Genomic DNA, 27806 nt, shown 5'->3' with positions numbered 1-27806 from the left:
TATATCCTCGTCCTCTTGAAATGAAAGCAAATATCCCCTCCACCAATTCAACTAATAAATTAAACTTTCAGGAGTACTTGATGACTCCCAAATCCCTCTGCACTTCAGGTTGTTGATTTTTTTCCCTGTTTCGAACATAATCTATGTTTTTACTTCTTCTACCAAAGTGCATGACCATACAATTCCTGACACTGTATTCCATCTAACACCTCTCCAAATGCATCATTCAGAACAGGTCTGTTTCATCAGAATCAGAATCAGGTTTATTATCACCGGCATGTGACGAGAAATTTGTTAATTTAGCAGCAGCAGTTCTATGCAATAGTTAATATTCTGGCCAGTTCTGTATTCAGAGAGCCATCCTTTAGCACAAGAAATGTATTTTGGGTGTTTGGAGTTTGTGCTCTGAAGCTTTCAAAAGGATTCTACTCGCTGGGATGTATGACTATCGTAAATATGTAATTCTACAAATTCTACAAATATTCAAAATGTTAGAGGTTGGTAGGTAATTATAGCGAATGAAATTGTGTTTATTCATTTATCACTTTGTGTTTAAAAACTGTAAGTGTGAGTGATGAGAGGAGAATCAGATTCTCTGCAGAAATTCTGCTGTTTTTATATCACCAGCTTCAAAGTCTCTCCGATGACTCAGTTGATGAGTCACAGCAGAGGTTATCCTACTTAGACTTTGATGGAAATAAAAATCACAGATCATAGTTTCTATAAATCACACACGACATCACAAATATCTGAAACTTCTTACCAATGACGAGCAACTCCATTATTTTCAACTCTTTCCCATCAACAGAGAAGGTGTAATCTCCTTGGTCACTGGCATTTAATCTGCTTATCGTCAGTGCACCACTCAAAGCGTTGAATTGTAAACGGTCCTTGAACTGCTCACTTGGTTCCCATGTGGCGACGCCTGGGATGTGATCCAAAATCATATCATCACTTTTGTTGCTGGCTTTGAAAGTCCAAAGGATATCATTCTTGCTGGAATCAACGGTGATTTCAGGATCCAGTAAAACTGATGAACCAAGGACACCAACCACTTCTTCCCTTTCAGCTGATTAGAATAAAAAGAAAATACAATCATTTAAACTGTAGAGCAGGTGAAAGTGAGACAATTACAGCAGAGGAGTAATATTACATGAACAGATGTTATTGGACATTTTACTGCAGTTTCAGGACCAAGCTGTGTAGGGCAACTTGATCTGTAGCCTTGGTCACCTGGACAATACGAATACTTTTTCTGTCAGGATGTTGTTTATTGACCTCAGGCCAATACAACCATTCCCACGGTTCTGATTGGAAACATTACAACCTTGCTTTTACAGTATATTCTCGTCCTCTCAAAATTAATGCTAACATCACATTTGCCTTCCTCACCACAGACTCAACCTGCAAATTAAACTTCAGGGAATCCTGCACAAGGTCTCTCAAATCCCTGTGGTGCCTCAGATTTTTGCATTTTCTCTCCATTTAGAAAATTGTCAACCCTTTCATTTCATCTACTGAAGTGCATGACCATACACTTCCCGACACCACATTCCATCTGCCATTTCTTTGCCCATTTTCCAAACCTGTCTAAGCCCTTTGTAGCCTCCCTATTTCCTCAAAACTACCTGCCCTCCACATCTACAGATGCGCCGGGCTGTCCGCACCACTCACTCTGGCGATTGAGGGAAGTACAGTTCCCATACTAGGCAGTGATGCAGCCAGTCAGGATGCTCTCAATTGTGCCCCTGCAGAAAGTCCTTAGGTTTTGGAGATCCATAACAAACTTCTTCAACCATGGATTGAAGGAAAATGAGGTGGCATTTCTTTACCCAGAGAGTGGCGAATCCATGGAACCCTTTGCCACAGGACGCAGGAAAAAAAAACACAGGTGTTAGTTTGCCTCCCAGGTGCCAGCGTCCAGGATGTTTCTGATCGCGTCCACGATATCCTGAAGCAGGAAGGTGAACAGCCAGAGGTTGTGGTACATATTGGTGCCAACGACATAAGTAGGAAAAGGGAGGAGGTCCTGAAAACAGACTACAGGGCGTTAAGAAAGAAGCTGAGAAGCGGGACCACAAGGGTAGTAATCTCGGGGTTACTGCCCGTGCCACGTGACAGTGAGTATAGGAATAGAATGAGGTGGAGGATAAATGCGTGGCTGAGGGATTGGAGCAGGCCACAGGGATTCAGATTTCTGGATCATTGGGACCTCTGTTGGGGCAGTTGTGCCCTGTACCAAAAGGACAGGTTGCATTTGAATCCCAGGGGGACCAATATCCCGGCTGGGAGGTTTGCGAAGGCTATTGGGGAGAGTTTAAACTAGATTTGCTGGGGGAGTGGGAACTGAACTGAAGAGACAGAGGAAGTGGTGGTGGCTCGCAAATAGAGAAAGCTTGTAAGCAGTGTGAGACAGAGGACAGGCAGGTGATGGAGAAGGGATGCACTCAGACTGATGGTTTGAGATGTGTCTATTTTAATGCAAGGAGTATCATGAACAATGAGGATGAGCTTAGAGTGTGGATCAGTACTTGGAGCTATGATGTTGTGGCCAATGCAGAGCCTTAGATAGCTCGGGGTAGGAATGACTACTTAGAGTGCCAGGCTTTAGATGTTTCAGAAAGAACAGAGAGGGAGGCTAAAGAGGTGGGAGGGTGCCACTGTTGATCAGAGACAGTGTCACGGCTGCAGAAAAGGAGGAAATCATGGGTGGAATTTAGAAACAGGAAGGATCAATAAATCTACTGGGTCTTTTTTTTAAATCAACAACCCAATAGTAACAGAGACATTGAAGAGCAGATAAGGAGACAGATTCTGGAACGATCCAGTAATAACAGTTTCCAATATTAAAGGGCCTGAACAGATATGATATGGCAAAGTGATTTCCCATGGTAGGGGAGTCTAGGACACGACTTCAGGATTGAAGGACGTCCATTTAGAACAGAGATGCGGAAAAATTACTTTAGTCAGAGGGTGGTAAATCTGCGGAATTTGTTGCCATGAGCGACTGTGGAGACCAAGTCATTGGATGCATTTAAGGCAGAGATAGATAGGTTCTTGATTAGCCAGGGCATCAAGGGGTATGGGGAGAAGACAGGGGAGTGGGGATGACCGGAAGAATTGGATCAGCCCATGAATGAATGGTGGAGCAGACTTGATGGGACGAATGGCCTACTTCTGCTCCTATATCTTATGGTCTAACAGGGTTGTCGTGATGGGAGATTTTAATTTCCCAAATATTGATTGGCATCTTCTAAGAGTAAGGAATTTAGATGAGGTGGAGTTCGTTAGGTGTGTTCAGGAAGATTTCCTGACACAGTATATACATAAGCATACAAGAGGAGCGGCTGTACTTGATCTGGTATTGGGAAATGAACCTGGTCAGGTGTCAGGTCTCTCAGTGGGAGAGCATTTTGGAGATAGTGATCACAATTCTATCTCCTTTACCATAGCATTGGAGAGGGATAGGAACAGACAAGTTAGGAAAGCGTTTAATTGGAGTAAGGGAAAATATGAAGCTATCAGGCAGGAACTTGGAAGCATAAATTGGAAACGTTCTCAGAGAAATATACCGGAAAAATGTTACAAATGTTCAGGTGACGTTTGTGTGGCATTCTGCATACAGTAGGTATGTTCCAATGACACAGGGAAAGGATAGTAGGGTACAGGAACAAAGGCAGTTGAAAATCTTGTCAAGAAGAAAAGTTTACGGAAAGTTAAAAAAAAAGGTAATGATAGCGATCTAGAAGATTATAAGGCTTGCAGGAAGGAGCTTAAGAATAAAATTACAAGAGCTAGAAGGGGCCATGAGAAGGCCTTGGTGAGCAGGATTACGGAAAACACCAAGGCATTCTGCAGGTATGTGAAGAGCAACAGGATAAAATGTGAGAGAACAAGACCAATCTAGTGTAACAGTGAAAAAGTGTGTATGGAACCGGTGGAGGTAGCGGAGGTACTTAATGAATACTTTGCTTCAGTATTCACTACGGAATAGGAATTTGGCAATTGTAGGGATGACTGACAGTGGACTGAAAAACATGACCATACAGACACTAAGAAAGAGGATGTGCTAAGCTTTTGGAAAGCATCAAGTTACCAGGACAGAATAAGATATACCCCAGGCTACTGTGGGAGGAGATTGCTGAGCCTCTGGCAATGATCTTTGCATCATCAATGGGGATGGGAGAGGTTCCGGAGGATTGGAGGGTTGCAGATATTGTTCTCTTATTCAAGTCAGGGAGTAGAGGTATAGATGTAGTGTATATTGATTTCAGCAAGGCATATGATAAATTACCCCATGCAAGGCTTATTGAGAACGTAAGGAGGCATGGGATCCAAGCGGACCTCTTCTCTTTGTGATTTTTATAAATGACCTGGATGAGGAAGTGGAGGGATTGGTGAGTAAATTTGCTGATGACACAAAGGGTGGGGGTGTTGTGGTTAGTGTGGAGGGCTGTCAGAGGTTATAGCGGGACATCGATAAGATGCAAAACTGAGCTAGGAAACGGCAGATGGAGTCAACCCAGAAAAGTGCAAAGTGGTTCATTTTGATAGGTCAAAACTGTTGGCAGTGTGCAGGATCAGCGGGATATTCGGGTCCGAATCCATAGGCCACTCAAAGCTGCTGCGCAGGTTGACTGTGTGGTTAAGAAGGCATATGGTACATTGGCCTTCAGCAACCATGGGATTGAGTTCAAGAGCCGAGAGGTAATGTTACAGCTGCATAGGATCCTGGTCAGACCCCACTTGGAGTACTGTGCTCAGTTCTGGTCAGCTCACTACAGGAAGTATGTGGAAACTATAGAAAGGGTGCAGTAAACAACAAGAATTCTGCAGATGCTGTAAATTTAAGCAACACACATCAAAGTTGCTGGTGAATGCAGCAGGCCAGGCAGCATCTCTCGGAAGAGGTGCAGTCGACGTTTCAGGCCAAGACCCTTCGTCAGAAAGGGTGCAGAATAGATTTACAAGGATGTTGCCTGGATTGTGGAGCATGCCTTATGAGAATAGGTTGAGTGAGCTTGACCTTTTCTTCTTGGAGCGACAGAGGATGAGAGGTGACCTGATAGAGGTGGACAAGGTGATGACAGGCATTGATCGTGAGGATAGTCAGAGACTTTTACCCAGGGCTGAAACGGCTAACACAGGAGGGCACAGATTTAAGGTTTTTGAAAGTAGGTACAGAGGAGATGCCAGGCATAAGTTTGTTTGTTTGTTTGTGTTTTTTTTTTACGCAGAGAATGGTAAGTACATGGAATGGGCTGCCAGCGATGGTGGTGGAGGCAGATACGATGGGGTCTTTTAAGAGAATCCTGTATAGGTGCATGGGGCTTAGAAAAATAAAGGGCTATGGGTAACTCTGGGTAATTTCTAAAGTAAGGACATGTTAGGCACAGCATTGTGGGCCCAAGGGTCTGTGTGGCGCTGTAGGTTTTCTATGTTTCTATGAAGCTCTGAAGACCAAGTATTTACCTACGGTATACTTAAGGAAGAGGTTGATAGATTCTTGATTGGTCAGGACATGAAGGGATATGGGGAGAAGGCAGAGACTGGGGGTGAGAGGAATATTGGATCAGCCATGATGAAATGGTGAAGCAGACTTGATGGGCCAAATTCTGCTCCTATATCTTATGGTCTAATAGTCTTATGGGAATGACCACAACTGGACAAAATACTCCAAATTATGGCCACCAATGGTTACACAATTTCAATATAGCAACGCAACTCCTGTGCACAAAATGTGCCAAGAGCTTCCTTTACGACCATATCTACATGTCATGCCACATTCACGGACTTATGCATCTGCATTCCCAGATCTCTCTGTTCTACAAACACTCCTCTGTGCCCTACCCCTCATCTTGCAAGCCCTAGCCTGGATGGTCCTGCCAAGTGCAACATCTCACTGTTGTTTACACTAAATTGGATTGTCTGCACTAAGTCTACACTAAGTTGGATCTCCTGTTAGGGAATGAGATAGGTCAGGTGACGGAGGTATGTGTTGGGGAGCACTTCGGGTCCAGTGATCACAATGCCATTAGTTTCAATATAATTATGGAGAAGGATAGGACTGGATCCAGGGTTGAGATTTTTGATTGGAGAAAGGCTAACTTTGAGGAGATGCGAAAGGATTTAGAAGGAGTGGATTGGGACAATTTGTTTTATGGGAAGGATGTAATGGAGAAATGGAGGTCATTTCAAGGTGAAATTTTGAGGGTACAGAATCTTTATGTTCCTGTTAGGTTGAAAGGAAAGGTTAAAAGTTTGAGAGAGCCATGGTTTTCAAGGGATATTGGAAACTTGGTTCGGAAAAAGAGAGAGATCTACAATAAATATAGGCAGCCTGGAGTAAATGAGGTGGTCGAGGAATATAAAGAATGTAAAAAGAATCTTAAAAAATTAGAAAAGCTAAAAGAAGATACGAGGTTGCTTTGGCAAGTAAGGTGAAAATAAATCCAAAGGGTTTCTACAGTTATATTAATAGCAAAAGGATAGTGAGGGATAAAATTGGACCCTTAGAGAATCAGTGTGGACTGCTATGTGCGGAGCCAAAAGAGATGGGGGAGATTTTGAACAATTTCTTTTCTTCAGTGTTCACTAAGGAGAAGAATATTGAATTGTGGAAGGTAAGGGAAACAAGTTGGGTAGTTACAGAAACTATGACGATTAAAGAAGAGAAGTACTGGCGCTTTTAAGGAATATAAAAGTGGATAAGTCTCCGGGTCCTGACAGGATATTCCCTAGGACCTTGAGAGAAGTTAGTGTGGAAATAGCAGGGGCTCTGACAGAAATATTTCAAATATCATTAGAAACAGGGATGGTGCCAGAGGATCGGCATATTACTCGTGTTGTTCCATTGTTTAAAAAGGGTTCTAAGAGTAAACCTAGCAATTACCGGCCTGTGAGTTTGACGTCAGTGGTGGGTAAATTGATGGAAAGTATTCTCAGAGATGGTATATATAATTATCAGGATAGACAGGGTCTGATTGGGAACAGTCAACATGGATTTGTGCGTGGAAGGTCATGTTTGACAAATCTTATTGAATTCTTTGAAGAGGTTACCAGGAAAGTTGACGAGGGTAAAGCAGTGGATGTTGTCTATATGAACTTCAGTAAGGCCTTCGACAAGGTTCCACACGGAAGGTTAGTTAGGAAGCTTCAATCGTTAGGTATTAACATTGAAGTAGTAACATGGATTCAGCAGTGGCTGGATGGAAGATGCCAGAGAGTAGTGGTGGATAACTGTGTGTCAGATTGGAGGCTGGTGTCTAGTGGTGTGCCTCAGGCATCTGTACTAGGTTGAATGTTGTTTGTCATATATATTAATGATCTGGCTGATGGGGTGGTAAATTGGATGAGTAAGTATGGAGATGATACTAAGATAGGTGGAGTTGTGGATAATGAAGTAGGTTTTCTAAGCTTGCAGACAGATTTAGGCCAGTTAGAAGAGTAGGCTGAAAGATGGCAGATGGAGTTTCATGCTGATAAATGTGAGGTGCTACATTTTGGTAGGACTAATCAAAATCAGCAACCATGCTGAAGCACACCTTTCGAACATCAACTTCTGGTGTCTGCTTCCACACCAGATCGGGCGAGCAGCCTCAATATTCGCCAGGTTGACAAAGAGAGTCTGGGAGAACAGAAAGCTGACAATGCACACCAAAGTTGCAGTCTACAGGGCCTTTGTCCTCAGCACACTGCTTTACGGCAGCGAGACCTGGAGCCTCTACTACAGACAAGAGTGGTGACTGAAAGCCTTCCACCTTCGCAGCCTGAGACACATCCTGGACATCACGTGGACTGACCGAGTCACCAACAATGAGGTCCTGGCCCGCGCCCAGACACCCAGCCTCCTCACCCTGCTCCAACAACGCCGTCTCCGCTGGCTGGGCCACGTACATCGCATGTCAGATGGGAGGATCCCGGAAGACCTGCTGTACGGAGAACTGGCCTCCGGCAAGAGAGCACAAGGGCTGCCCCATCTTCGTTTCAAAGAGGTTTGTAAGAGAGACATGAAGTCACTGCAAATGAACGTCGAGAGGTGGGAGGACATCGCAAGCGATCGCTCTCACTGAAGGCTGGATCTACGCAGAGGTCTAAAAAGAGGAGAAGAGAAGCTGAGGCTTGCTGCTGAAGAAAAGCGCACTCGTCGGAAAAACAGCACCAAGACAACACTGGAGGACAGCGCCTTCAAGTGCATTCGATGCAGCCGAGACTGTCACTCCCGTGTGGGCCTTTACAGCCACAACAGACGCTGCTCTACCAACACAGACTGAAGCAAGACCTTCCAGGCGCAGATCCATGGTCTCGCGAGACTAACGTATGTCACCAAGCAAAATAGGACATACATGGTAAATGGTAGGGCATTGAAGGATGCAGTAGAACAGAGGGATTTAGAAATAATGGTGCACAGTTCCCTGAAGGTGGAATCTCATGTGGATAGGGTGGTGAAGATAGCTTTTGATATGCTAGCCTTTATAAATCAGAGGATTGAGTATAGGAGTTGGGATGTAATGTTGAAATTGTACAAGGCATTGGTATGGCCAAATTTGGAGTATTGTGTACAGTTCTGGTCACTGAATTATAGGAAAGATATCAACAAAACTGAGAGAGTATGGAGAAGATTTACTAGAATGTTATCCGGGTTTCATCTCCTAAGTTACAGAGAAAGGTTGAGCATGTTGGGTCTTTATTCTTTGGAGCGTAGAAGGTTGAGGGGGGACTTGATAGAGGTATTTAAAATTATAAATGGGGATAGATAGAGTTGACGTGGATAGGCTTTTTCCATTGAGAGTGGGGGAGATTCAAACAAGAGGACATGAGTTGAGAGTTAAAGGGCAGAAGTTTAGGGGTAACATGAGGGGGAACTTCTTTACTCAGAGAGTGGTAGCTGTGTGGAACGAGCTTCCAGCAGAAGTGGTTGAGGCAGGTTCGGTGTTGTCATTTAAAGTTAAATTGGATAGCTATATGGACAGGAAAGGAATGGAGGGTTATGGGTTGAGTGCAGGTCAGTGGGACTAGGTAAGAGTAAGAATTCGGCAAGGTCTAGAAGGGCCGAGATGGCCTGTTTCCATGCTGTAATTGTTATATGATTATATGGTTAAATTCCATCTGCCATTTTTGAGCCCATTTTTCCGGCTGCTCCAGATCCTGCTGCAAGCTTTGGAAGTCTTCCTCACTATCCACCAGGCCCCTATCTTGGTATTACCCACAAATTTGCTGATCCGAATTACTACATTATCATCCCGATCATTGATCTGGATGACAAATAACTAATGGACCCAGCAGTGATCCCTGTGGCACACCATTAATCATGGCTCTCCAGTCAGAGAGGTAACTATCTACTGCCACCCTTTGGCTTCTCTCTTCTCCTGTGAAGCCAATGTCCAATCCAAATTACTACCTCATTTTGAATGCCAAGCAACTGAACGTTTATGAGCGGCCTCCCATGTGGGACCATTTCAAAGGCCTTGCTAAAGTCTATGTAAACAACATCCATGCCTTGCCGTCAGCGTTCCTGGAGTAACAACGGCCACGTGACTCAGCGGTGAGAAGGCACCTTTCATAAACAACATACATCTCGGGTCGGTATGACTTCGGGTTCAAACCAAACAGGAAGGTCATGATGTTCTGATTAAAGAAACCTCAATTTGAGTGAATGATTTGTAATTACTGCCCAAACCCAATTATCAATTGGCAAGAAATAACAGATTGTACACCACATAAAATTATAAGTACATTTACCAATTCCAGCTTTATCGAAGTTATTAAAAGAAACAAAAGATTGAAGAAAAAAATAAATAAAAGGGGCTATTACAGTTAAACCTGTCTAAATATTGGAGCTCATCTCTCCCAAAACTGGGTAAACAGTTACTCACGGTGCTGAACCCACGCTCTGCCTGAAAGCACCTACCACAGTCCGAACTTCCCTTGAAGGCCATCTTCAAAAAACCGGCTTTCTCTCACAAGTATTGGCACTCATCCTTGGAGGTATTCATCTGCACAAAGCACTTCTTGCAATGGGGACTCTACTTCCCATGGCATTCTGTGGTATCTTCCCTTCTCTTCCACTGCATAGCTCCTGCTAAAAAGACCCCAAACCAGACTACTGTCCATCACAAAGCTCCATCCACTACACTCTCTTGAGAACTTTCTCCAGATCCCACCATCCTGATTTACTGACACAACATTCCTAAGTAGAACAGCAGGGCTTCTTGTCTGAGCCAAAACCAAAACATTCTACCAGCAGGACATAATGCTTTTGCTAAAATGAAATACCTACAACATAGCACTGGAAATCTTAACCAGGGCATTACACTTGTAATTTCTTTCAAAAATACAGTAAAAATGGTAAGACATGACTTACCACGCACAAAGCTATGTCTTCTTTTAGCCCACCTGATTTCCTTCTTCATTGTTCTCTTCCATTTCTTATACTGATCAAGTATCTCATTTGTTCCTACCTGCCTATACTGTTATGCGTCTCCTTTTACTTAACCAGAGCATTAATGTCTTTCAAAAAAATCAAGATTACGAAAATCTATTATTTTTGTCTTAAATCCTGACAGGAATATACAAATTCTGTATTCTCAAAAGTTCGCTTTTGAAGCCCTCCCACTTCCCAAGTATACCTTTCCCAGAAAACAGCCTGTCCCAACCCACATTTGCAATATCCTTTCTGAGACCATCTAATTTAGCCTTTCTGCAATTTAGCATTTTAACCCAACCACATCTATCCTTTTCCATAATTACCATAAAACTAATGGCATTATGATCACATACTTTTGTCATCTGCTCTGTCTTATTCCCTAATAGGAGATGTAGTATCACATTCTCTCTAGTTGAGATTTCTATGCACTGATTAAGGAAACTTTACTGAACGCATTTGACAAACTCTTTCCCATCCAGCTGTCTTACAGTATGGGAGTCCCTGTCAATATGTGGAAAGATAAAATCGACTATTATCACAACCTTGACTTTTTGCTACAGTCTGCAATCTGTCTGCAAATTTGCTCCTCTAAATCCCGTGGACTGCTGATGGTCTATGATACTATCCCATTAACTTGGCCGTACCTTTCTTATTCCTCAGTTCTACTCAAAAAGCCGCACGAGATGAGCTCTCCCATCTGTCCTGACTGAGCACGGCCATGACATTTTCCCTTACTGGGAATGCCACCCCTCCTGCTCCATCATGTCTAAAACAACAGCACACCAGAACATTGAGCTGCCAGTCCTCCCTCCTGAAAACAAATCTCAGTCATGGCTACAATGTCATACTTCCACAGGCTGATCCATGCCCTAAGCTCATCTACCTTTCCTACAACACTCCTTACATTGAAATATACACAGCTCAGGACATTTGCCCCACTATGCTCTATCTCTCAATTACCTGACTTTGTACATGGGCGTAACAACACCTTTCTCTCCATGATCCCCTGCAACTCGAGTTTAAACTCCACTCCCACAACCCCACCCCACCCCCCACCTGTGCAGCACTAGTAACCCTTCCCACTCGGATACTAGTCCCCCAGTTCGGGTGAAAACCATACCTTCTGTACCAGTCTCACTTTCCAGAAAGAAAGCACAATGATCAAAAAATCTGAAGCCCTCCATCCTGCACCATCTCCTCAGCCATATGTTAAACTGTATGATCTTCCTATTTCTGGCCTCACTAGCACATGGTATGGGTAGCAATGTTGAGATCACAGCCCTGGAGATCCTGTCCTTTAACTGGGCACCATCCCCTGGACTCACTTCGCTGGATCTCGTCACCCTCCTCCCCATGTCATTGGTACTGACGTAGGCCTCGACCTCTGGCCACTCACCCACCCACTTAAAATTACTGTGGATCATCAGAGATGTCCCTGATCCTGGAACCCAGGAGGCAACATATCATCTGGGAATCTCACTCTCAGCCACAGAAGCTCCTTTCTGTTACTCTAATCAATTTGAATCCCCCATCACCACCACTTGACTTTTCTCCCTCTTCTCCTCTGAGGCACAGAGCCTGACTCAGTACCAGATACCTGACTGCTTTGGCTTTCCTCTGCTAGGTGATACCCCGCTTCAGCAGTATCGAACACATCCTACCTGCTGTTGAGGGGAAAGGCCACAGGGGTACTCTGCACTGGCTGCCTATCACCTTCTCCACCTGACAGTCTCCCACTTACCCGTGTCCTGCACAGTGTGTGTAACTACCTGACTGTGTGTGCTGTCTATCAAATGATCTCAGCCTCCTGAATGATCCAGAGTTCATTCAGTTCCGGCTCCAGCTCCTTCACACCGTCTATTAGAAGCTGTAGCTGGATACACTTCTTGTAGGTTCTGTCGTCAGGGGCACTGAAGCTCTCCCTACCTTCCCATATCCTGCAAGAAGAGCATTCCACTGCCCTGTCTGGTTACCCCACTGCTCTAAAATAAAAAATGAAAGAATAAATAGCAAAGAAAAATCTACCTACAGTCTAATCCTCCCCTAAGCCTCGATGAGCCAAAGCCTCAAATCCCACTCTAACACTGGCCCACTCACACAATGGCCACTTTGCTGAAACCTAACTTCCAGTCAGATTTTCCCAATCTACCTGCATATCTAAATCCCCCATGATTATCAGAACATTGCCCTTTTTACATGCCTTTTCTATTTCCCTTTGTAATTTGCAGCCCACGTTCTGGCTTAACTCTACCCACAAGACTTCTACATCTTCTGATGTTGATCTCTTTCCAAGGATTTAATTTAATTTTTTACCAATTGAGCCACCCCAACCCCTCTGCCTACCTGCCTATCTTTTTGATACTATGTGTACACTTGGATATTAAGCTCCAAACTCTAATCTTCTTTCAGCCACAACTCAGATGCCCACAACATCATACCTGCCATCTCTAACTGCACCACAGGATCAACTACCTGATTCCATCTACTGTGTACATTGAAATATAACACCTTCATCACCTTTTTTGTTTTTGGCCCAATGTTACAATTTAACTCATACCACTGATTGCAATCTTGCCCTATTGTTTGCCTGTCTGTCCTCACAGCCTCACTGCACACTGCAACTAGTTGTATACCAACTGCCCATCCTCAGCCCCATCACTGCAGTTGCCATCCCATTGCCAAATTACTTTAAACCCTCCACAACAACTCTAGAAAACATGCCTGCAAGAATATTGACCCCTCAGGTTCAGGTGTAACCTGTCCTTTTGTACAGGTGGTTCCTTCCCCAGAAGAGATCCCAATGATCCAGAAATCTGAAACCCTGCCCCCTGCACCATTTCCTCAGCCACACATTCATCTGCCAGATCATCCTATTCTTACACTCACTGGCACGTGGTACAGGTAATAATCCAGTGATTACTACCCTGAAGGTCCAGCTTTTCAGCTTACTGTCCAACGCCCTAGATTCTCTCTTCAGAAGCTCCTCCCTTTTCCTACCGATGTCGCTGGTCCCAATATGTGCCACATCTTACAGCTGTTCACCCTCCCCTTTAGAATGCTGTGGACTCGATCCAAGTCAACTCTAACCCCGGGATCTGGGAGGTAACAGACCATCCGGGTTTCTCTTTCACATCCACAGAACCTGCTTTCTGCTCCTGTAATCATGGAATCCCCTGTCATTACTGCACTCCTCTTCTCCTCATTCCCTTCAAAGCTGCAGAGCCAGGCTCTGTGCCAGAGACCCAGCCGCTGCTCAGCAGTATCCAAAGTATTAAACTTATTATTGAGGGGAACGGCCACAGGGATACTGTGCACCAGTTGCCAATTTCCTTTCCCTCTCCGGATAGTCAGCCAGGTACCTGCATCCTACACCTGAGGGTTGACTACCTCCCTGTATCTCCTATCTGTCACCTCCTCATTTTCCCATATGAGCTGAAGGTCACCCAGCTGCAGCTCCAGTTCTTTAACACAGTCTCTGAGGAGATGTAACTTGGTGCTCCTCATGCAGATGTAGTTATCAGTGAGGCTGCAGGTCTCCCAGAGTTCCCACACCTCTACAAGTAACACACACTAACTCCGGACCCATTCACAGCAAACTAGCTACAGTTGATGTCAGAAGTTTACATACACCTTAGCCAAATACATTTAAACTCAGTTTTTCACAATTCCTGACATTTAATCCGAGAAAACATTCCCTGTCTTAGGTCAGTTAGGATCACTACTTTATTTTAAGAATGTGAAATGTCAGAATAATAGTAGAGAGAATGATTTATTTCAGCTTTTATTTCTTTTATCACTTTCCCAGTGGGTCAGAAGTTTACATACACTTTGTTAGTATTTGGTAGCATTGCCTTTACATTGTTTAACTTGGGTCAAATGTTTTGGGTAGCCTTCCACAAGCTTCTCACAATAAGTTGCTGGAATTTTGTTCCATTCCTCCAGACAGAACTGGTGTAACTAAGTCAGGTTCGTAGGCCTCCTTGCTCGCACACGCTTTTTCAGTTCTGCCACAAATTTTCTTCCGGATTGAAGCCAGGGCTTTGAGATGGCCACTCCAATACCTTGACTTTGTTGTCCTTAAGCAATTTTGCCACAACTTTGGAGGTATGCTTGGGGTCATTGTCCATTTGGAAGACCCATTTGCGACCGAGCTTTAACTTCCTGGCTGATGTCTTGAGATGTTGCTTCAATATATCTACATAATTTTCCTTCCTCATGATGCCATCTATTTAGTGAAGTGCACCAGTCCTTCCTGCAGCAAAGCACCCCACAACATGATGCTGCCACCCCCATGCTTCACGGTTGGGATGGTATATCGACGTAACTTGAAAGGCGGCACAGCAAGGAAGATGCCACTGCTCCAAAACCGCCATAAAATAGCCAGACTACAGTTTGCACGTGCACATGGGGACAAAGATCTTACTTTTTGGAGAAATGCCCTCTGGTCTGATGAACCAAAAATTGAACTGTTTGGCCATAATGACCATCGTTATGTTTGGAGGAAAAAGACTGAGGCTTGCAAGCCGAAGAACACCATCCCAACCGTGAAGCATGGGGGTGGCAGCATCATGTTGTGGGGGTGCTTTGCTGCAGGAGGGACTGGTGCACTTCACAAAATAGATGGCATCATGAGGAAAGAAAATTATGTGGATATATTGAAGCAACATCTCAAGACGTCAGCCAGTAATTTAAAGCTCGGTCGCAAATGGGTCTTGCAAATGGACAATGACCCCAAGCATACCTCCAAAGTTGTGGCAAAATTGCTTAAGGACGACAAAGTCAAGGTATTGGAGTGGCCATCACAAAGCCCTGACCTCAATCCAGAAGAAAATTTGTGGGCAGAACTGAAAAAGTGTGTGCAAGCAAGGAGGCCTACAAACCTGACTTAGTTACACCAGTTCTATCTGGAGGAATGGAACAAAATTTCAGCAACTTATTGTGTGAAGCTTGTGGAAGGCTATCCAAAATGTTTGACCCAAGTTAAACAATTTAAAGGCAATGCTACCAAATACTAACAAAGTGTACGTAAACTTCTGACCCACTGGGAAAGTGATGAAAGAAATAAAGGCTGAAATAAATCATTCTCTCTACTATTATTCTGACATTTCACATTCTTAAAATAAAGTAGTGATCCTAACTGACCTAAGACAGGGAATGTTTTCTAGGATTAAATGTCAGGAATTGTGAAAAACTGAGTTTAAATGTATTTGGCTAAGGTGTATGTAAACTTCTGACTTCAACTCTATGTACTCACTGAAAAAATATTCCCAGAAACTTTCTTGCTTACTTACTTAGAACCTCCAAATATGTTTGCTCAAGACTGTTGAGCCAAATCTGGACCAGTAACACTGGCCCACTCCTAAAATGGCCGCTGTGCTATTCATTGATCCAGAGCTGATTTCAGCCAGAGGAAAGAAAACTGACTCTCCTGAGCTCCTTAGAAACTTTGTGCTGCATCACAAATGGATGCAGTGCAGATGAAGAAACAGAGAAAAGGGAAAAGCATTTTTATAAGAAATAGGGAAGTGGTTAGTCGACATAATCATAGAAATCAGAGGTTTATAAAAGATGCTGGTTGACAGATTTTCTCCAGAGATGGAGACAGGGAGATCGAGAAAAGGGAGAGAGATCTCGGAAATGGAACAACTGAATTTAAGAGAAGGGTGGAAGTTAGAGGCAAAGTTGATAAAATTGCCGAGCTCAGCATGGGTGCATGAGGTAGCTCCAATGCAGTTGTCATTGCAGCAGAGGAAGAGCTGGGGAGTATAACCGGGGAAGGCCGAACATGGACTGTTCTACGTAGCCAACGAAGAGGCAGGCAGAGCTCGGGCCCATGTGAGTTCCTATGGCTACACCTCGAGTTTGGAGAAAGAGGGAGGAGCCAAATTTTGAAAAATTTTGAAGGTGAAGACTAGATCTGCCAGACGAAAGAGGATGGTGGTGGAGGAAGATTGGTTGGCTCTTCGTCAAGAAAGAAGCGGAGATCTCTGAGGCCTCACTGATGAGAGATAGGAGATGGGGGAAGGTATTATCAGCACAGGGTGTGAAATCCTTGCCAAAGAAGTGGGCTTGGGGATAGCGGTGATGGAAGAAGAGCTCAATGCTGTGGTGGGCATGGAACTCACAGAGGTGCACGCGAAGGGGTACAAAGGTGAGGCCCCCGCTGAGGAAAAAACATTCTGCCTCAAAGAGGGGAATGTCGGAGGAAATTGAGAAGACGCTGCAAGGATCGGAGCTGGGATCGGAGAGGGGAAGAGAACTGGTGTTGTCACAGTAAAGACGAGGTTTGGGGTGTTCAGCGAAGCTGGAGAGGTGAGAGACACGGGGCTGCAGAGTGGTCAATCTTTCAACCTTTGCTGGATGTGTAGAAGGTGAAGATCTGGCGGATGAAGACATGGATCTAGTGGAGGATAAAACTTCAGAGAGGCCCATGACAGGCTGAAGAGAGAAAGGCCCAGAGCTGTGGCAGACACTGAGACAGAGTCTCCAGGTATCTCTGCATGGCAGAAAGAGTGACGTGTGGAATGTGGAGGGAGAAGCAGTCAATTAAACATGAGTACCTGGAATCCTCAGTGGGTCCAGACCTAGAGACCTGAAAATGGAGCTGGAAGCCATGTGGCACAAGATGGTGGCATAGACAAGCTCCCAGGAAGGTTACGTGGTTGTGGTAGAGGGTCTTGGTGAGCACATGGTGGAAGAGTCGGAGGAGCAGCAGACATCACAGAGGAGAGGCAGTGAGGGAGGGTTTCACTGAGCTCCCATTGAAGAGTAGATTTAACACTAGAGCAATTCATCACAATAACAATGCAGAATAACTTGTTACGTGACAAACAAAATGAAGAGCAGAATTAGAATCAGGTTTAATATCACTGGTATTTGTCATGAAATTTTAGTTATGCGACAACAGTACATTGCAATATATAATAAAATAATTAAATGCCAGTAACTATATATAGTAATTACAGTGTATATAGCTAAATTAAATAAATAGTGCTAAAAGAGCAAAAAAAAGTAGTGAGGTTGTGTTCAAGGGGTCAATGACTATTCAGAAGTCTGATGACAGAGGGGAAGAAGCTGTTCCTAAATTGTTGAGTGTGAACCTTCAGTTTCCTGTACCTTCTCCCTGATGGTAGCAATGAGAAGAGGACATGTCCTGGGTGATGCAGACATTAAGGAGAAAGGCCATAGGTTAAGGGTGAAAGGTGAAATATTTAAGTGGAATCTGAAAGTGAACTTCTTCACTCAGTGGGTGGTGTGAACATGGGACGAGCTGCCAGCAGAAGTGGTGGATGAGGGTTTGACTGGGACGTTTAAGACAGGTTTGGATACGTACATGGATTGGAGGGTAAGAGGGCTGTGTTCTCGGTGCAGGTCAATGGGACTGGACAGAATACCAGTTCAGCACAGACTAGATGTTTCTGTGATGTAGTGCTCAATGATTCTATGACTCTCCAATTATTCTGAATCACTAACTGTCCATGTCATAGTCACTAATTCAGTGTGTTGTGCACTCGTGGTTTCTGATAGTTTACGAACTGCTGTCATAATCTATTGTCTGCTGTCATCCTCAACAGAAGCACTGAACCCCATTTTCCTCTCAACTTCCACCATGGGTGATCCACAGAACATAGAACAGTATAGTACAGGAACAGGCCCTTCGGCCCACAATGTTGTGCTGAACCAATTAAATTGTAATCAAATGGCTAACTAAACTAATCTCCATACACAGTCCATATCCTTCCATTTTCCTCACATTCATGAGCCTATTGAAATGTCCCTTAAAAGTCTTTAAGGTTTCTGCATCTACCACCACCCCAGGCAGCCACCATCCTGTGTAAAAACTTGCCCTTTCATCTCCTTTGAAATGATCCCCTTGCACCTTAAATGCATGCCCTCTGGTATTAGACATTCCTACCCTGGGAAAAATCTCCTCTCTGTTTACTCTATCTATGCCTCTGATATTCTTATAAAACTCTAACAGGTTTCCCCTCAGCCTCCATTGCCCCAGAGAAAACAACCCAAGTTTAACCAGCCGCTCGTTACAGCACGTTCCCTCTAATCCAGACAGCGTCCCAGTAAACCTCTTCTGTACCGTCTCCAAAGCCTGGACTTCCTTCCTGTAAGAACTGTTTGCATTACTCCAGATGCGGCCTAACTGAAGTTTTATAAAGCTGCAACATAACTTCCTGACTTTTGAACTCAGTGCCTCGACTAATATAGGCAAGCATGCCATACACCTTCTGAACTACCCCATCAACCTGTCAAGCCATTTCCAATGAGCTAAATAACTTGGACTCCAAGATCCCCCTGCTCATCAAAAATGTCAAGGATCTTGTCCTTAACAGTATATTGTCTCTACATTTGATCTACCAAGGTACAAGACTTCACATTTGGCTGGGTTAAACTCCATCTGCCATTTCTCTCTCCATATCTACAACTGACCTATATCCCATTGTAATCTCTGACAGTCTTCTGCACTACCCACAGCGGTACTGGTCTTCATATCATCAGCAAACTTATTAACACACCTATCTACACTTTCATCCCGGTCACTTATCCACTTCACAGATCATCCATCTGTGGAACTTTGAAAAGGGGTCTGTTTTCCTGACTCTGAACATCTCCCATATAGTTTTGGTACAAATGATACCTTCAAAACATTTGTTACTTATACTATGGAATTTGTGTGTTCCTGTACTTGTTTTCCAACCAGTACATCCTGCCCTGAACTCAGGGGCATCCCCCCCCCCCCCCAGCTCCACCTGCCCTAGGTAGGAATGCTCTGGAGAATGTGAAATCAGATAGGGGAGATGATTTGTTTCCTTTGCATTCTGGCGAAAAGCAGTGGATCGACACGTTTTCTTTTTCTGGAGGCAGGGTTGGTTAGATAAGTTCCTGAATTTTGCAAACATTTATTTAGTATGCATCTAGTTTCACAAACTTTTCGTAGAGTGTATTTTTTAATCTCTGCTGTCTTCTCTTATTCACACATTGGGTACTTTATTAGATAGACCCCTACACCTGATCATTAATGCAGAAGTCTGATCAGCCAATCTTGTGGCAGCAACTCAATGCACAAAAGCATGCCGACATGGTCAAGAGGTTCACTGGTCCAGACGCAACTTCAGAATGGGGAAGGAATGTAGTGACTTTGACTGGAATAATCATTGGTGGTGGTTAGAATATCTCAGAAACTGCTGATCTCCTGTTTTTTTTCCATGCACAGCAGTCTCTAGAGTTTACAGAGAATGGTGTGAAGAACAAAAACATCCAGTAAATGGCAGTTCTGTGGGTGAAAACACCTCGTTAATGAGAGCAGTCAGTGGAGAATGGTCAGACTGGTTAAAACTGACAGGAAGGCAACAGTAATGCAAATAACCACATGTACAATAGTGGTATGCAGAAGAGCATCTCAGAAAGCACATCACGTCAAAGCTAGCAGCAGATTGTCTATAGCAGCAGAAGACCACAAACATACACACAGTGCCCCCTTTTTGAGATTCATTAGGTATCACCAGTGACCACTGAGTGTCTATATCAGTCTAGTTCCCTTACTGATTTGTTTGCTCAATATTAAATCATGATTTTACTTATGAGACCACCCATGAACAATGTGGAAGCAGAGACCTTACTCTTTACAAGAGCAACCGGAACTCTGTAAAACTCTAGTTAGGCCGCATCTGGAGTATTGCGTAAAGCTGCAACATAACTTCCTGACTTTGGTCTCAATGCCTTGAATAATAAAGGCAAGCATGCCTTATGCCTTCTTAATCGTCCCATCAACCTGTGTAGCCAATGTCAATGAGCCATGAACTTGGACCTCGAGATCCCTCTGCTCATCAACACTGTTCAGGATCTTGCCAGTAACGGTATACTGTATCTTTACATTTGACCTACCAAGGCACAACACGTCACGTTGGCTGGGTTAAACTCCATCTGTTATTCCGGTGCCCATATCAACAACTTATCTATGTCCCATTGTAATCTCTGACAGTCTTCTACACTACCCACAACATTACTAGTCTTAAACTTACTGCAAACTTCCTAACCCACCCATCTACACTTTCATCCCGGTCACTTATCCAATTCACAGATCACCCATCTATGGAACATTTTTAAAAGTGTCTGTTTTCCTGACTCTGAACACCTCCCGTATAGTTTTGCTGCAAATGATACCTCAGAATCATTTGTTACTCACACTATGGCATTTGTGCATTTCTACACTTGTTTACCAACCAGTATCCTGCCCCAAACTCAGGGAAATTCCCCTCATCCCCCCACCTCGCCTCAGGTAGGAATGTTCTGGAGAATGTGAAACCAGACAAGAGAGATGATTCATTCCCTTTCCATTCTGGTGAAAAGTAGTGGATCAACAGGTTTTCCTTTCCTAGAGGCAGGGCTAGTTAGATAAGCTCCTGATTTTGTAAACATTTCTTTAGCATGCATCTAGTTTCACTAAGTTTCGGTACAGTGTACTTTCAGCTGCTGTTTCTCTATCTGCCTCCGTTCAGGGTTTTCTGCTTTCTACTGTTCAAGCATATTTCTTCAAAACCTCAGCTTGTGGGACTGATATTTTTAAATATTTTATTTCTATCTTTTTTTTATCATTTTGTTTTGACTCCAACTTTTCATCCTTATTATCTGTCGTCCCTGACCAAGTACAGTAATGAGGATACTTCTGAAGAACGAATTGTCAAGAATATCTTTCCGATATTTCACTGATCACTGACTGCCATCTTGCCTAATACACTCAGTGGCCATTTATTAGACAGACACCTACACCTGATCATTAACACAAATATCTGATTAGACAATCACGTGGCAGCAACTCATTGCATAAAAGCATGCAGACATTCAGTCCTTGTTCAAACCTAACACCAGAATGGGGAAGAAATGTGATTTCAGTGACTTTGACTGTGGAATGATTGTTGGTGTCAGATAGGATGGTTTGACTATCTCAGAAACTCTGATGTACTATTTTTTCCATGCATGACAGTCTCTGGAGTTTACAGAGAATGGTGTGAAAAACAAAAATATCCAGTGAGTTGCATTTCTGTGGGTTAATGAGAGAGGTCAGAGGAGAATGGCCAGACTGGTTCAAGCTGACAAGAATGCGACAGTAACTCAAATAACCGCTTGTTACAACAGCAGTATGCAGAAGAGCGTCTCAGAAAGCACAACACATCGGTGGATTGGCTGTACCTGCAGCAGACCACAAACATACTCTCAATGTCCACTTTATGAGGTTCCTCCAGAAGTAGCCATTGAGTGTACATATCAGTCGAGTTCCCTTATTGGTATGTTCGCTCATTTTTAATCACCCAATGACTTTTAATTTTTACAAGCCCACCCATGGACACCTGTGTCCTGCAGGAAGACTCTGGGCAGATAGAGTCAGAAGTGGAATACTCATTTTATATTCAAAACTTTCTTTTTTCATCTCTGAATTCACATGTATTCTCGGTAATAATGCTGAAGACTACCAAATCAAGTCAGTTACGACTTACTTTAGTTGGGACACGATGACAGGTTAGATACATAATGTTTAACTATCTAGATCTGATCTCCTCATCCCTGACAAAGGGGCTTTCTATCAACCCTTCACAGCTGTTCCCTCCCACTCTACAGATGTGGATGTATTTCCCTTTACAGTAGCTTTGTCCCACGAAATGTTGTACCAGTGTGGATTTTCTATCCCTTCTCATATCCACCACAGAGAGTTATTTGCTCACTTGATGAGTTTGAATCTTGTTTGGTCAGTTTTTGTCTCAAAACTAGTTTCAGTATTGCTTTGATTATCTATCAGCACCAAAAGTCTATATCTGTCCGCCCACTGGTTTGATCATGGGTCGTTCCTCTCTCTCGCGCTCTCTCATTCGTCCACTGACTTAATCATACTTCACTTCTTACACTTGGGGTTTTCTTTTGCAAGCTGCTTTGTGCAACTTCACTCATTGCGCCCCACCCCCCTCACTGGGTGTTTGTCCATGATGTGGACTCAAAATCCATGGTCTCATGAAGGAGAAAGTGGGCATTTCCCCATCATTTGCAAATACAACTTCCAAAAGCCGTTGGCTACAAACTGGTCTTACCATCTGTACCATCGTTCAGTTCTGCCTACCCCTCCCTGTCTCACACCCCCAATCTCTGCCTTCCTGAAAGCCAATGCAAAGACAATGACAATTCAGCCCTTACTGGAATAACAGAAATTTTCCAAACTTTTCACATAACATCTTGCACACAATTCTCACACATCTTCCCTGCAGCCACTTTACCTGTGGCGTTGCATGCAGCAAGCGCTACAGTGGTGTAGCGGTCAGCATGACGCCATTACAGCTCGAGGCGTTCCGGCATTTGGAGTTCAATTCCTGCGCCGTTCTGTAAGGAGTCTTTGTACATCCTCCCTGTGGAATGCGTGAATTTCCTTCAGGTTCTCCGGTTTCTTCCCACAGTCCAAAGACCTACTGAGTAGTTTAATTGATCATTGTAAATTGTCCTGTGATTAAGTTAGGATTAATCGGGTTTTTGGGGGTTGCTGGGGTGATGTACCTCAAAGGGGCTACTCCGCACTGTATCACTAAATAAATAAATTGGCTTGAAAGTTAATATAAACTGAGCATCAGCAAAGTAAAAATTATCTTTTTAATTTTATCAGAATCCATGTTCCCAGTCAGTTTATCTTCACCATGGATATGCAATCCATCTGCACTGGTCTCATATCAGGAGGGTCTGAAGATTAGATTCATCGTAACATTGAACACTTTCTTCTTCAGCTGCATTCTCCATATCAAAGGCCTCATTATGGACACTCACTTGGGCCAAAACATTCATCATCCTCTTGTGTGATGTCTGGAACAACAGTATCTCACTCCCACAACACCTCCTCTGGTACATCGACAAATCTGTTGGTGCTGCTTCCTGCACTTAGTCAACTCAGAAGTTCCATCATTTTTGTTGCTAATTTCCACCTTCCCTTCATCTCCCTTGGTCCATCTCTGTCTCTTCCCTTCCCTTCCTGGATCTCTCCATCATAGTTCAGGGGATACACTGACCACTGCTAACTAATGCAGTTGTACAAGGCCTTGGTGAGACCACACCTGGAGTATTGTGTGCAGTTTTGGTCCCCTAATCTGAGGAAAGGCATACTTGCCATAGAGGGAGTACAAAGAAGGTTCACCAGATTGATTCCTGGGATGGCAGGACTTTCATATGAAGAAAGACGGGATGAACTGGGCTTGTACTCGTTGGAATTTAGAAGATTGAGGGGGGATCTGATTGAAACGTATAAAATCCTAAAGGGATTGGACAGGCTAGATGCAGGAAGATTGTTCCCGATGTTGGGGAAGTCCAGAACGAGGGGCCACAGTTTGAGGATAGAGGGGAAGCCTTTTAGGACCGAGATTAGGAAAAACTTCTTCACACAGAGAGTGGTGAATCTGTGGAATTCTCTGCCACAGGAAACAGTTGAGGCCAGTTCATTAGCTATATTTAAGAGGGAGTTAGATATGGCCCTTCTGGCTACAGGGGTCAGGGGTTATGGAGGGAAGGCTGGGGCGGGGTTCTGAGTTGGATGGTCAGCCATGATCATAATAAATGGCGGTGCAGGCTCGAAGGGCCGAATGGCCTACTCCTGCACCTATTTTCCATGTTTCTGTGTTTCTATTACAAGCCAAGATTCTAACACCCATCTTGTCTATACTTCCCTCCCCGCTTCATGTTGTGAGTGACTCCATTCCATTCTCCCAGTTTCTCCACGTCATTGCATTAGCTGTAGTGATGATCATTCTGCAGTTGCCTCAGAAAGGTCTTCCTTCTTCCCAAACAGTGGCTTCCCCACAGCAGGCAAGGCCCTTGACTGAATCACACTCATCTGTTTTCACCCTGTTCTCCTCCTGGACAGAGCATGAACAAAGGTCCCCGGTCCTCACCTTCTCCTCCATCAGCTTTTACGAGTTTATCCCTCAAAATTGATGCCAGGATTTCAGCAGACCCATACTCCCATCCCATCTCCTTACAGCTTTTCAAAGGGATCACTCCCTTTGTGATTCCCTAGTCCACTCTTCCACTCCAATCAACACTCGTATCATGAGGTGCTTCCCCATACAACCACAGGAGATGCAATGCCCAGAATGGAACACAGAAAATGCCGGAAACACTGAACAGTTACAGATGATGGTTTGCTGACAGAAAACAGTCACTGTGTCTCTTTCCTCAGATACTACCTGAACTGTTGCAGCTTTTCTGGAATTTCCTGTTTCTCTTTCAGATTTTCAGCATCTGCAGTTTTCAAATGCAACATCCGTCCTTCAACCTCTGGCCTTCCCACCACCCACGTAACCAAACTGGCTTTCCAGATGAAGCAGTGACTAACTTGCACTTCCTGCAAATTCATGCCCCACATTCGGAGTTCACAATGTGATCACAGTTTGTCATCGTCATAGAGAGACATAGCATTGACCTTCAGCCCAGCAAATCTCCACCAACAGCCCACCAGCCATTTACACCAATTGTATATTCATCTCATTGATTATTCATCTCAATTTCCCATCAACTCTCCCAAATTCCAGCACTCAGCTACACACTGGGGGCAATTCACAGGAGTCAAGTGTACTCGTATCATCCCTCTCACCATTCCTTTCGTTCACCATCATCACCAGGGAGATGTTTGTACCTGTATCTTTCATTGTAATGGCAGATCTGAAAATAAATTTCATTCAACCATTTCTTTGTTCTTCACTTTTCATTTCCCTGCTTCTGACCACAAAGGATGCACATTTACCTTCTCTCATCCTTTTCTTTTCACATGTTTATTGGAGCTTTCACACTCAGTTTATGTAAACTGCAAACTGGATCTCGTACTATTTCTCCCCTCCCATTGTATTTTTCCCCTCAGTTGCTGAAACCACTCCCAATCCTCATGTTTGCTATTTTTTCTGCCTTTTTATGTTTCTCGCCATTGGATTGACCATATAAGATGGCTTTAGCAAACAACATGACCAACGGCAATGTCCTTCAGATGGTTCACAAAACTAATTCTTTTACACCTTCTTCTTTCAAATATGATTCTAGTAAACTGCATGGGATTGGAACCTGTAATTTACATTTTGATGGTGTGTTTTTGGGCCAATTGTGTGACCTGGCACTTTGCCGTCTCTGAGGGAGTCTGGTGAGGTTTGGAGTGGAACGTGCAGCCTGGAGGCCAAGATGAAAGCATCTAGTAAAACTGAAATCAATGAAGCAGAGAGCAAAAGGCGAGCAGGTGTTCAGATCCATCTGTTGGTGTTTGACCGGTCTTCCTCTCCCTCTCGCTCACTGCTGCAGGAGGAAGGTGCCGGAGTCTTTGACCTTGGGCAAGGTTTGATCTGCACAATTTGTGGGCTGGACTTGTTTACAATCTGCAGTTCATGTCATGTGGGTTTCTGGTTTCTGGTTGCTCTCATTTTATTGCTACTTTTGTCATCTTGATCGGAGCAGCTCTGCTGCCTACAGTCAACGAACAACACTGCACTGAACTGAACTAAATGGATCATTCCTGGAATGTTTCAAAGCTCTGTGGTTTGATGTTTAATGTTCTGTGTGTTGTTCCCTCATTTTTTGCCAGTTGGGTGCTTGATGTTTTCTTTGAATGGGTTCCATGGTGTTTCTTTGTTTCCTGGTTGGCTGTGGGAAGATGAATCTCAGGGTTGTATACTGCATAAATACTTTGATAATAAATGTACTTTGAGCATTGACCTTTATTCTCTAAATTCTTTTGAAATCTATTAATTCTTTCTTTCAATTCCTTACCTTGTGCATTGAACACAGAGGTGGGAATGGCAGCTGGAAAAGGCCAGAGACAGACAACATCCAGTTACTGAACAGGAGGTGAAGCCTCCTACTGATCCAAGAGCAAAGATTCCAGGGTCTGGAGGTTCCAAGCACCAAAATGAACCCATTCCCCACTGCATGTCAGGATTAATCAGGAGAGGACACACACACTGTTGTGCAGTCTCTGTCCTAATGGGCACTAAAGGTAAAATAAAAATCCAATCATTCACAATCAACCATTCAGATATTTCAGTAGTTTGGGATCTGGTTCACCCGGTAACAATTCCCACACTATCCCCGAGGCTCTCCAGGTTTCAACCTCCCCTGACACTTACCAGATTCTGTGGAGAATTTACGATACTGTGAAACATCTCAACCAAAAGGTCTGTTGGGACATTGACACTGAATAACACCCAATAGTCCTGAAGGTCTGGTAGTCTTCACTCCACCATCAGATTTATCACTATGTTCTGCAAAGAACTGCTGCCACATAACAACAAATTGCACCACATATGTCGGTGATATTAAACCTGATTCTGATTCTGACAGTCCAGCACCAATGTCCCGAGTGTGCCTGATTGTCAGAGTTTGACTGGACATCTCTCGTACAAAACTGAATAGAACAGAATTGAACTGAGTTGACTTTATTACTTACATCCTTCACCTACATCAGGAGTAAAAATCTTTATGTTATGTCTCCATCCAAGTGTGCAACGTGCAATTTATAATAAATTGTATGTACAACAGAACAGTCAATATAACATAGAAATACAATTGTATCAGCATGAATTAATCAGTCTGATGGCCTGCTGGAAGAAGCTGTCCTGGAGCCTGTTGGTCCTGGCTTTTATGCTGTGGTACTGTTTCCTGGATGGTTGCAGCTGGTAGAGTTTGTGGTTGTGATGACTCGGGTCCCCAAAGATCCTTCCGGCCCTTTATACACACCTGTCTCTGTGAATGTCCTGAATAGTGGGAAGTTTACATCTACAGTTGGGCTGGGCTGTCCGCACCACTCTCTGCAGAGACCTGAGATTGAGGGAAGTACAGTTCCCATACCAGGCAGTAATATAGCCAGTCAGAACGCTCTCAATTATGACCCTTGTCGAAAGATTTTAGGATTTGGGGACCATACCAAACTTCCTCAACAGTCTGAGGTACTTTTTTACCCACACAGTCGGTACGTACAGACCACGTGAGATCCTTGGTGATGTGTAGCCGTTCACCCCCTCAATCCCAGATCCATTCAATAGGGGAGGTGTTAAGTCTTTTTCTTAGACTAAATATATATTGATCTATAAGTATATGAATTAGGACTACATTCTGTACATCCCATGAGATTCGCTTGTAATATGTTGGTTCCACAGTCTCCGACACATATCTATTCTAGGGTGACTCAGACTTTTGCACGGTACTGTAATGTCAACGAGGAGCAGAGAGTGAGTATTTAAATCTGATGGCATTAAAGGATGTTGGGACTGGCGAGGGTAGAGCACCACAGGAAGGGTATGGGACAGGTGGCAGAGAAGGCCTGCCAGGGGCAGGGGTGGCACAGTTACATAGGTACCCAGCCCTC

General features: G+C 43.9%; 1 protein-coding gene across 5 annotated transcripts in view; it reads right to left on the bottom strand.

Annotated features, from left to right (window-relative positions):
- LOC134346678 (uncharacterized) overlaps positions 1-27806 on the bottom strand; it is a 213327-nt gene that overhangs the window by 153281 nt on the left and 32240 nt on the right. For 4 of the 5 annotated variants that reach the window (XM_063048178.1, XM_063048180.1, XM_063048176.1 and 1 more), the window contains exon 2: positions 764-1069. In XM_063048178.1, the coding sequence (XP_062904248.1) occupies positions 764-1069 (306 nt within the window). Of the gene's footprint in view, positions 1-763; positions 1070-7855; positions 8094-27806 lie in introns of all 5 variants that reach the window. The other variant, XM_063048179.1, reaches the window with a different exon arrangement.

Source organism: Mobula hypostoma, chromosome 5 (assembly GCF_963921235.1).
Source record: "Mobula hypostoma chromosome 5, sMobHyp1.1, whole genome shotgun sequence".
Lineage (NCBI taxonomy): Eukaryota > Metazoa > Chordata > Chondrichthyes > Myliobatiformes > Myliobatidae > Mobula > Mobula hypostoma.
This window is presented reverse-complemented; position numbering and strand designations above follow the sequence as displayed.